Below are 12,620 nucleotides of genomic sequence, written 5' to 3' on the forward strand. Positions count from 1 at the left end.
TTGAGAATGGTACAAGCAATAAGGCTGAACTTCTCTGGCATCTTTTCCACTAGTTTTCTGAGGTAAGAGTGCTAAACAAGCTACAATATTAAAAAAAAAAAAAAGTTGCTTTCATTCACTGAATACCTCCTGATGATATTAGTGCCTGGTATCAACTCTCTCAAATGTCTCCATGTTACAATCATTTTAAGTAAGGCTGCAAATGAGGACTCTCTTTGTGATCAGTTCTGAAATTTCCTTCAAGCAGTTTTGCGAACATCAGCTTCAACACCTTGGGTGAGATTTGTTACCTTAAATGAAACAAAGAACAGAGCAGGATTACCTTCCCTTAGACGCTCAACCACAAAAGTGAATCCAGTCGTTCGCGGATGCAAGACATACTCATATTTTTGAAGTCTGTTCTTCTCAGCAAATTCATTGCTGCGGGCTTTGGTATTGGCTGAAGAGAGAATAAAGAGCAGAATTTTCTGTTAGTGTGCATGTAGACCATGAATCAAATATAATGATTATACAAAAGGAACAGCACAACAGCAGTTCACACAGTACGAATGTGCAACAGCTTTTCGGGTGGAGGCAGACAGCCAGTGTGCTTTCAGTTGGCCATACTATGGTATGAGGAAGAGCCATGTGGATTGCAAGAAAAGCCTTTTTACCCTCTCATTTAATTCGGAAATATAATCAGCAAATCTTTCATGTTTATCAAGCGCAATCTGAAATCTATAAATTAAAGTCTGTTAATAAGCCTCTGTACACTTCAATACCCATTTTACAGTAAAACGTGTTAATCAGCTAAATTGTTTTAGTGCTTTTTTTTTTTTAACTCAAAAAGCACAATGTAGAGTAATGTACATTTGATATTATGTACAGAAATACCTTGAGGTCAATGTTTAACCACATTAAACTTATTTCAGGAAGAAAACATTAAATGGAGGAAAGCAGTTAATCTAATACATTAAAATGGTATTTTACATCATCATTCTGAACTTGCTATGTTTTATTCATCAACCTGCGCTGCACATACATAGCCTGGTTTGATTTTTTGACCAAGTGCCTCAGTGTCTGCTAGTGTATGCAGAGCACACACACGGCATCTAGAAAGCAGCATGGCCAAACTCCGTGACAAACATGTTTCAAACCTCCGGCAAGAAGAAACCTCAAGCGAGAAAATTGAAGACTTTCCAGAGTTGGTTCCTAACAGAGCCCTCTAAGTAAGGAAGATGAGGACACTAAAGCAAAAACTTCTGCAGACAGGCAGAGAGGGAGCAATTTGCTCTTCAGTGATGTGCAGGAGGCTCTTCCAAGCAGCATCAATCAGCAGCCAAAAAGACCTTTCTGGCTACACTTACTTCTTTGCTGTGGGTACTGCTGTGCCTCCCCTGGGGCCTAAAGGCAATGGACACATGCAATGTTCCCTTGGCAACAGGGTAAAAATCAATTTGATCAACTACCTTATTTAATAACTCATAGTTATGAAGTTTTACAAATGCTTTAAAAGACAGAATCCCAGCAACAGATGTATGGAACAAAACCATTGCTTAAGCAATATATCATGTTTTTCAAGCAGAAAAAGATCTTTTAAAAGTGTCCACAGTTAGCCTTAACAGAGATGGGAGACAAAGTAATGGAAAACATATTGTTGTTTAATGATTTAAGAGAAGTGATACTTAGAGATAAAACTTTCCCTTTACAAACCTCAATTTTCTTGATGTAAATGCACAATAGCACAAGTGAACAAATCAACAGTAGCAAGATATTTCCTTTTCTCTGTAATGCAACTGTCCTGCATCTTTCTTTTTTCCCTAAATTACATGTCTTCTTTTATCAAAAATGTCAGTTTATCTACTGATTAAAAAGTGCTACAGCGTATCAGTCTATCGAATATTTTTTCCATGTGACCTACTGTTTCCATGAGTAAGAGTGCTGCTTTTCATACATGCAACCCTTAAGATTCACTGCAGATTTCCTGACCATGTGATTTGGAGGAAAGGAAAGCTGTTGCACAGTAGCCAAGCAAGTGAATCAGCAAAGAGAATCCAAAGATTTAATTCTTGCCAAATTGCCAAAATGTACAAATACTTGAAAAATAGTACCACTTCAAAAAGCACTGCTAAAATTACAGAATGTGTGACATACTAAAATTACACTTGGCTATGTAACTTACATTTATCTTCCTTTGGACACATACATTATGTCTTCAACCACATGGTCAGAGGATCTGTTTTTGTCTGCTCAACTACTGCTCCGCTCAATACTGTAAATGGACTATTCTGAATCAGTGAAGGGCACTTGCCTTTCAGACTCCCTCTGCAAGGCAAAACTTGCAAAGTGAGTCATGAGCAAGATCTGGAATGGCAGAAGAGGCAACAGTAATCTCATAATTATTAAATGCTTCTCTGAAAAGCCAGGTTGTACCTCTTAGGTATACTTGATTAGCTCAAGAATGAAAACCCTTTATTTTCTAAGAAATGACACTGATGACCAAGAGTGTTCCTATCAAACGTACCCAAGTCAAGAGGCTTCTTCCAAATTCTGTGGTGATCCTAGTAAAATGTTTTAAATTAATTTATCACAAAGTACTTAAGCTAATGTATTGTTGTTTCCAAAGGACAGAAGTATCATCTCCTTCATTTTTGCATATACAAGTTTGGGTTTCATTTCGGAAAATTTGCAGTCTGCAAATCAAGTCAGTCAGAACTTCGAGACACAAGTGCCATATAAATCTACATAATGCTAAGCAGTCTAAAAGATAGTAAGATCTAAGCCTCAAACATCCCGAACTACACACAGTTAATGAGCACTCAGGAAAACTATCTCTGTATGTCTGCTCACTAGCACTGTGCTTCAGAGGGAGCATGAAAATGAACTCCTTGATGTTTGCAAAACATCCTATTTGCACCACAGCAAAAAGAGTGAATGGGCACCTTCATTCTCTGAGTAAGACCTAATCAATGCTGCAAAATGATTTGGGACCTCCAGTGCTCATTGCCTTGAAGTAATCATCTTCAAACCTCCTCTTAGTGCACCTCCCTGTACTTGGAAAGAACTCACTGTAAACATCTGCAAAACGTCTTCCAAATTTCCCTTTACTACACTGTCTGTTTCAAAGCGTGTGAACAGCTGGACATCGGCACACCGGCCAACACTATTCAGCTATTTCCTGACATTTGTATCCCTGTCTTGCCTCTGGACTGTAAGTTTTATGTAACAGAGATTGTTCCCTTCCCCTTTTGCATGACCCCAGTGTAATGGGATTTTAGAACTAGAATAACGCTCCCAGCTAATACAACGATCATTGTCATCTGGAAAAATCATCTCCCTTTTCCCTTCCTAACAACTATCAAGCCACAGGTCTTTGTGCATTAAACATTATTTATGACAGCAAGTCAGGAAGGTCAACAGGTTTTGATGCTATACTGAAAGCAAGGGTAGACTATGCCTTCACTCTACAAAAAAACCTTAAGAATTATGCCCTTCTTCCCCCACCCGTTAGTCTCAGCATTTGAAAATTAAGAGTTTCTTACACTTGTATTACTTATGAACAAATGCATCCCATCCAATGTAAGCACCTTTGTGCCCACTACTGTTTGGGGTCCTTGTGTGACACCATTGCCTAAATCTTTGGAGGGAAATTGAGAGCAAGTCTGCTGCTCAGAACTGGATTCAACGAAAGGCAGAACATGTGATGCTCCTCATTACAGAAAACCTAGAGGTTAGAAAACTGATCCAGGAAATCAGAAACCCATTTCTATATCCTCTGCAACTTGAGGGAATTTGCACAACAAACACCTCTTTAAAATCCCTTACTCAATAGACCAGGCTACACTGTCAGTGCTGCAAACCTTATGCAGATGCCTAATTGCTCTTCAGGTCAGTTGACAACATTCTTAGGTGAAAGATGCCTAAAAACAAAACTTTCTTAACAAAAGGGAAAGTATGTTCTTTTCTTCCAAGCAACTAACACAAATACCATCAAGCAGCTCTTGAAGCAGGACCTGGAAATGAACTTGGTTTGGGTCTTCTCAATCCCAAAAGATCAGTCCTATTATTTGGCTACAGGTAATGCCCTCTATTGCTGACCCTCTCTGAAAAATGTGTTGCTTTCTAGAAACAAGCATTTTCTTTCTCTAGACTGTATTTAAGTCAAAGCAAATTCACTCCCAGAGGTTTTGCTCATCATTCCTATTAGGAGTGGTTTGCATTTTAACTCCTTGGTTCTAGGTCCTGATAAAAAAAGAAGTATCAGTTATTTTTGTGGAGACCAGTCAGTTTATCAATAGAGGGTGATGTGGGACATTGCCAGAACTGCTTCATGCTCTGTCTCCTCAGGTCTCACACTCACTTGCCTCTCCTCCCTCATCACCTGCAGCTAATACATGTCACCTCCCAGAGCATATGTTCTTTGCGGTGGTGACAAGTACAAGTAGTCCAATTTATGTGAGTCTTTAGACATTTCCTCAGAGCAACTATCAAACTACACAAAAGTGCAAAAATTTAAGAGTTCTGGCCAAAACCTCTTTCTTTTTTTTGCTCCTATGATGCTTTTGGTAAGTAATTTGATTATATTTTTTCCCATTTATCTCCAAATCATGTGGGCATATCCCACTTCTCACATTAAGAAATTACTGCTCAGAAAGTCAGCACTTTCAAGAAGCAGCACAGTTCAGAATTTCATTTAAAGTAACTAGAGGAAGAAATGATGCTAACACATTTTCTTGATTTTTGAGTAACAGATTTCTAAGAAGTTAAATTGCTTTTGCTCCCGAAAACCAGAGGATAAAGTGAACAAATGTAATTTTTTTTAAGCCAAATTATATTTTTAGTTTGTGAGCTAATTTTGAATTAAAACAAAAATCTCTAGGACTTTGATGAAAGCCATAATGCAGTAACAGCTGCATTTGTCTGAGTTTGAAGAGTATTTGGAACTAGAACTCCAAGATCTACACCCGACTAAAAGGTAAGTCTGTACTCCCCATGAAATATATATGTGGTATTAGCTCCTTTCAAACAAACATGCTCACATATTTTTACAGATACAACACTGTCCAGGTTGATGTGTTTTGCTGGGCCTTACCCAAAAGAACTACAAACTTCCCTCATCCTCCTACTGAAAAGCTGCTTCTGACAACTTTAATACAAGTATTTCTGAAAACTCTCAACTGCTACTTTTTTATTTTCTTGCTAGTAATAGTGCACTGAAATTTAAGTATTACCTTTTCCTTTAATCTCACTTGTGATATAAACATGCACATATGACTTCAAGTACTCTTAAATTATATTAGTGCCAGACAGTGAAAGAATAAATGAGTACTCCGACAGCCTCTGTTACTAAATAAATAAATAAATAAATCCACATTAATCTGTTAGATGTTTGCATAGAAATGATAAAAGCTACATTGGCTCACAGTTAATATTTTAGGAAAAACAATAAGCAATTATTATTATTTGTGCTACTTTCAAACTATTACATGTTAGATCAACCCGCATCAGTGCTTTTGAACAATATTTTTTGTACTACCAAAGTCCATCACATTTTAGAATAGTTAAAATTCCAACTGAAGTTCATTGTTACCTTCTGTCATCCACATCACAACATTCCTGCCAAAATCTGAGCTCTAGAACACTTTCCTACTTGTTTTTCAGTTGTTACTCAAGGAAAAAAGGTCTGTGCAATCACACTCTGTCCACCAGTTTGCTCCCCTTAACTTTTGAAGCTATTGCCACCTGCAAACAAAGTTTATCAGGGACAAGAGATTCAAAGATAATTAAGCCCAGCAGAAGTTTTAGAAAAAACAGTGGCTGGGTAAAGGGAAGCTTCGGAGAAATTTTATTAACAGGAAAAGCCAGTGCAGGCTCCACAAGTATTTAGTCTGCCAGGGCTTTCAGCACAGCATGCAACAGTCCATCGGGTAACACAAATACTGGTGAGCATGAGCCACAGCACATGATGCCTCTTGCCAAGACACTGGCAAGAGCTTTGTGGAGGAAATGTCACACAGAAGGAAACACACCGAAAAAGGAGAAGTTGCATTGAAGAAAAGACCATGTACAGGGATGCAGACGCAAATCCATAGGAAATGAGGCTTTATCAGGCACAGAGCAATACACCATGTTTTGGGTTGGTTTTTTCTGCTATTGCTTTCTGAAGAATTACTACAAACAACCTTGTAAGGAACACCAAGAAAAACAAAAGAACAGGCAATATGGTAGGTTGTACTCCAGCTTTCCAGAAGCATGAGACTTATGGTTGCTTTGTTTTCTTCAGGGCTTCAGAAAGTCTGGCTAGGTTTATCTGCTGTGGGCCTCTTTTTAAGCAATTACAATAAAATACCTTTGATGCACTTAGCTTTAACCTTGAAGTACTCCAGAGTGAAAAGATGGCCAACCTATCAGAAATAAGTATATAATTATACAATTATTACCTCAGACCCTATACATCCAACCTGGAAATACAATGTTCAGGGTTCATGACATTACTATTCCTAAAATTTATTTACGTAGGATCTTCCACTGCAAAGTACTTAATCAATTTGAAGTCAGGAAGTGGCCTGTGTATAAATACAGTCATATTTTACATTTCTTTGAAATCTTTCATTCTTGAATGCCTGCAAATATTATACAATTTCTTACAAAGAGAAGTAAATCTATCATAGTCATGTGGTGACTGAGAGGACAAAAAGTAGATAAAAACTGAACAGCAATTCTGCTATTCAGTGAAGTACATGTAGAATGTTATTTTTAGCACCAGAAAAATTTTGTTTTCTGAAGTAATTAGGAGTTTTGGAATTTGGTCAGAAAACAAGTCACTTCCTCTATTTTTGAAGAATGTTCCCTAGAATTTTGAGCAACTGTTCAGAACAAAACCTCAGTCTATTTCTTATTGCAAAGGATGGAACAGGAGGTTGCAATAGGTCCTAATATGTCAATAACATAACAGTTTTCGGAAAATCATTTTTTCAAAATGTTACATAAAATTGATTATTATGTTCTAGCATTTTCATATGGCATAAATTTATTGCTCGGTTGGGATCAGCTTGTCAAGGGATTGTTCCCTGTCTCCTATAATATTTTAAAACACGTGAAGTAATCCTTCCTGTGAAGAAAATTAGATAGGGAGAGCTATTTACTTCCACAGAAAAAGTCACAGGGTTTTGCCTGTTCCTATATATCTTTTTATGCACAAATAAAATATCAAGGTGACATTCATTACTGATGGAAAGTTAGAGTGCTAAATGCAGGAGAGTTTAACATGTCAGAAGCCAGCATGGCAGTGCCCTGCTGTCATCCCTACCCATCACTCTGTCCTTCCCACTGCATTGCTTCCTCTCTGGGCCACTCAACCATCCATCTGCAGTGGCTTCTGCAGAACAGCACAGTTAGTGCAGCTCTCCACTTGGCATTGCAAAATCAAAGAGTACATGTTACACATGTATGTGGAAGGAAAACCAGATATAGCTTACAAAAAAAAAAATTAATCTCAGTGGATGGTATCAACAGCATATACCTAAATTTAGTCTAAGTCATTTATATCAGTTCCTACAGCAGAGAGAAAACCCTGTGTTCCCTTTGGCAGCTCTACATTCAGGTGAGAGACACCACTGGCTTTGGGACTCTACAGCATAAGTGTTAACACACTGGGCCTGTCTCAGTATTCAGCTAAATCTTCCATTTTAAAGCTGCAGCACAAAACTTTCTGTTCCTTAAAAATCTGTTGTCTCTAAGGAACACTGGGCGCAATTAGAAGGCATACATGATTTATGGAATAAATTACAAAAAATCCAATTCTTTCAGTAATCTTGAGACAGAAACAACCTGTTCAGAAAGAGTGGGAGCACTCTAAGGAGGAGTCTCCTGACTCCATGAATGACATGAAGATTGCACCTCATAATTTAGAGCTAGGAGGAGACAGTTCTTCATGAATTCAAAGGAGAAAAGTTAAAGTGAGATAATTTCATAGAATCATAGAATGGTTTGGGTTGGAAGGGACCTTAAAGATTATCTAGTTCCAACCTCCCTGGCATGGGCAGGGACACCTTCCCCTAGACCAGGTTGCTCAAGGCTCCATACAGCCTGGCCTTGAACCCTTCCAGGGGTGGGGCATCCACAGCTTCCCTGGGCGACCTGTTCCAGTGCCTCACTACTCTTGTAGCAAAGAAAATTCCATCCTTCTTCCTAACTTTAGATACAAAATAACTTATTCAACAAGAGATGTCATGGTAAGCAGTCAAGAATGTACAATGAGTTTATCCTCTTTTAGGAAGGCTGATCAAGTGCTGACAATTCCCTACAGTGTGATAGCATCTGAATACTATACATACCCATTTTCAAGGATATTGGGAATACAGAAATAAAAAATAGCAGTATATGTTCATTATTTTTATACCAAGCCTAGTATTTACTGATGTGGCTCTGCAAAAAAATGTGATTTGAGAATATCTGAAATGGAAAGTCTTTTCAATAAGCTAAAAGTTAGGAGTTTAATTGTAATTGATTTCCTACTTAAAGATAATGCTTATCGAATCATGCTGCAGGCATGGATCACCACAGAACATTCATAGAACGTTTTGTTTTATTGGCATTTGAGTTGTCTTCAACACTGGTTGACAGCTTGCTACTGATGCCACGAAACACCTGTATTGAGGTAGATATTTGATTAAAAAATAATACTACAGGATCAGAGTCATTAAATTTACTTCCATGACAACCTCGACATTTGTTTTACAGAGATATTTCTCTTATAGAGGCAGGCACAGACTGACATGGCCTAAGGAACAAGTATCTCCATGTTCTCCTCTTCAAACATTAGGCAAGAAATCAAATAGGATCATTAGTCCTTTTAAATCACTCTTTCATAGGTATGAATGATTTTGCTACAGTAATACAGGAAATGGGAACATGCAAGTGATTTATTCCAGATCTTGAAACCTACTTTTGCTAATGCAATGTATATACAGTACTAACCAATAAAAAGCCATTTCAATCATCAGATGCCTTGAAATGCAATAATATTTCAGGAATATTGGCAAAGTCTCTCAGTGTAACTACATTTGTGCCGCTCAAATGAATCAGCACATCATTCGATCATTTACTACAATTTCTACTGTTCATGAGAACCAAGTCTTGCTCCTGCCTTGGACTCTTTTAAACTCTTTCCATAAGCAACAAAGAATTTCCATGCTGAACATTTCATGAGAACATGACAAACACAGCCTACCTGTGAGATCAGTTCCTTCTGGAAAGATGAGTAGTTGCAGTGGTTCACGAATGTCACAGAAATAATCCAGCATTTTTTCAAAGTGACTCTTGTCATCTTCCCACTTTCTCTGAATGAAAACAAAGGCAGCAACCTGCATTGCCCAGCCTAAAGTAAAAAAAACAATATACCTTAAGTAACATTTCATTCTGATACTTCCACAGTGTCTGTTACTCAAAAATGTTTTATAAATTGTGTTAAACACATTTTATTTGCTGCTCACCTGCCCTCAACTCTGCTTAAGAGCACTTAGTTACCATGCAAAAGGAGTTTTGGATAGGAAGAAAAAGAATGCATAAATGCATTTCAAATGCAAAACATAAGTTATCAGAGTTAGAAAAGCTTTCCAGAGAGCAAGAATAAGGTCAATGCTGTCACGAAAGGAGGTTGTATGGAGGTGGGGGTCGATCTCTTCTCCCAGGAAACAAGCAACAGGACAAGAGGAAACGGGTTCAAGTTGCACCAGAGGAGGTTTAGACTGGGTATTAGGAAAAATGTATTCATTGGAAGGATTGTCAAGTACTGGAACAGGCTGCCCAGGGCAGTGTTTGAGTCACCGTCCCTGGGGGTTATTTAAAAGCTGTGCAGCACTTAGGGATGCGGTTTAGTGGTGGGCTCAGCAGTGCTGTCAACAGTGGGACTTGATGACCTTTCCAACCTAAGCAATGCTTTGATTCTCTGAGGTGAAGCATTTAAAATCATGGCCCCTCCTTAAGCCCTGCAACACTGATTTGCTCAGGTGTGGACATCACCTCAGCAATGCACTGCAGGGTAACAGCTGCACTATGTAGAGATTGTTGTCCTTATGGCCCACTATGTGTGGTGTGCAGAAAATAGCTATTGCTTTGAGGGCTTTATTACATAGACCTGCTTATAAATTCCATTTATCACAGAAGAAAATACAAAGCTTTTCTTTACACTTGATTCTAGAAAAAAATGTATATCCACTTGTTTGTATTAATACACAAGACACCTGTAGATATTTACAGCTTGACATCAAACTAACAATGCAATACAGTTAAGAAAGTGAAACTGCTGCTGAAACCTAGGTCACACACAATTATCTTCAATAAATGTTCTTGGCTTTTTTTGGCACAAGTATATAGTATACAGTACAGTACATCACATGATATTAGAAGTTCTGTCCACTAGTTCAGACAGCAGGAAGAAAAAACAGGGCTCCAGTTTCTCCACATGCCTGTGATGCTCCCTTCTTAAACAGGGCTCAGAAGAGCATGACACTGCCTTACCACTGTACTTGGCCAGCTTGTATCTCATCAGAAAACCTGCAGATAGATACTCCACATCAAAAAGTAAACATCACAGCTTCCCATTCTCCTCTTTGCTCATCACAGTTCTCAAAGCCTGTTCTTCCTTGGCCGGAGACCTACAGGATGTTATTGTGGCATTTTATTTCAGCTCCACTTTACAGGGATTCCTTCGTATTCTGTTCACGACAATATCTCTCAAGGAGCATACGCTAGAAAGCCACTTATTGAAGCCTCTCATTTTAAAATCAACTTTGTAAGTTAGTCAGCCTGGATAATGCATTAACCAAGATGCATGATCTCTTCTGTGTTGGTTTGAAACATTAATAGTATTGTTAAAGATCTGTGACTTGTATCATGAGGTAGATACTTTTAATTTTTACATCAGCTAAACAGATGGAACATGCATAACAAACATGCCTTCTGCAATCTGGACCTAATGCATCTCAGATATCCAGATAATGAATGATATTCAGAACACTAAACACTGGAAGTGGTTATATGAATTATGAAAATAAATGCCTAGAATGCACTCAGCAAACCTCTTCAAATTTGCACACTATACTCATGAAAAGCCCTCTGTAAAGACAACTAAACTTTGTCCACAACATTTTATGGGCATTTATGAATATATCACATTCCCACATCTGCAGTGCCAAGAAGTATCAGTACAGCTTTATTCATAGAGGCTATCCATGTTTAAACAAATTATTTGCAGGAAAAGAATAAAGGTAAATTTTAAAGTAACTTTAAAATAACTCCTGTAATTTAACTATGGTACCTTTTGGCATGTAATCATCTTCTATTGCTTCAATACATAGCACTAAAATGCTGCTAAGTGGGTATTTTAAATTGAACTAATAATCAGGGCTTCATTTTCACATTTGTGTTACATATGGAGGACATCTTTTCATACCAAATGGTGCCAAAGCATTCGGTTCCTCTAGAAGATACATGGAGATGGCATGAACCTGCATCACGGGAACTTCAGATTGGCCATTAGTGAAAGGTTCTTCACTGAGAGGGTGGTTGGTCCCTAAACAGGCTCCCCAGGGAAATGGTCATGGTAGAGTTCAAAAAGCACCTGAATGACTCTCCTAGGCATATGGTTTCATTGTAGTCCTGCAAGAAACAGGGACATGGACTTGATGGTCCTTATGGGTCCCTTCCAACTTGGGATATTCTGTGATACCTAATCTGATATCAAATTCATAAAAATGTACAGACCAAAGGACAAAATCCCTCTAAACAGAAACAGAGATGCCTTGGATAATACCATGTACAACCCTGAGAATGCAGATGCTCCACAGGCCGGAGTGGAAAAATCTGCTGTTGTTGCTACCTCTCAGCCCAGACCTTTTGTATGTTTTATGTACCCTAGACATTATGTCTAAATTAGTATATGCAAAACCTGTACTGTGCTAAACCATTTTATTGTGTAGTATCACACATCAGGCCTAAATCATTCAGTCCTTGTGTTCTCATTGCAGCAGTGTGTGTAGGCCAAAAGAAGGGAAACAAGAAGTAAAATAAATGCTCACTTGCTCTTACTTTCCCAGGCCAGCAGCTTAGAAGGAGTGATTTTGGCCCATAACAGAGGAAGCATGGAAAAAACCTCACAGTCAGATCCCAAGCTCTCCCCTGCCTTTCTTTATGCAGCACAAGGCTTTAAATTATACGGAAACTTGCACATAAACTCTTTCTAGCTATCATTCTCCAACATCAATTATAAACACCTTTAGCTACTACAGAATCATATAATCATAGAATTAACCAGGTTGGAAAAGACCTCAAAGATCATCGAGTCCAACCTTATCGTCATTACTAGAACATGGCACTGAGTTCCACATCCAGTCTCGTCTTGAAAACCTCCAGGGATGGGGAATCCACCACCTCCCTGGGCAGCACATTCCAATGCCTGATTACTCTCTCTGTAAAAAATCTCTTCCTAATATCTAACCTAAACCTCCTCTGGCAGCGCTTGAGTCTGTGCCCTCTTGTCCTACTGTTGGTTGCCTGGGAGAAGCTGCTGCTGCTTGGGTGACTTGTACTTTACCTGACTAAACTGTATAAAGCAGAGGATATAGCACAGTAGTTTCTCA

General features: G+C 38.4%; 1 protein-coding gene across 1 annotated transcript in view; it reads right to left on the bottom strand.

Moving 5' to 3' along the window:
- Positions 1-322: 322 nt before the first annotated feature.
- Positions 323-12,620, bottom strand: part of LCLAT1 (lysocardiolipin acyltransferase 1) — a gene marked incomplete at its 3' end in the record, with an annotated part of 26,043 nt that continues 13,745 nt past the window's right edge. Inside the window, exons 3-4 of the mRNA XM_009071756.1 lie at positions 9,212-9,358; positions 323-439 (exon numbers count right to left, since the gene is read on the bottom strand). Coding sequence (XP_009070004.1) covers positions 323-439; positions 9,212-9,358 — 264 coding nt within the window. The remainder of the gene's footprint in view (positions 440-9,211; positions 9,359-12,620) is intronic.

The sequence above is a fragment of the Acanthisitta chloris genome, unplaced genomic scaffold (genome assembly GCF_000695815.1).
Source record: "Acanthisitta chloris isolate BGI_N310 unplaced genomic scaffold, ASM69581v1 scaffold11173, whole genome shotgun sequence".
Lineage (NCBI taxonomy): Eukaryota > Metazoa > Chordata > Aves > Passeriformes > Acanthisittidae > Acanthisitta > Acanthisitta chloris.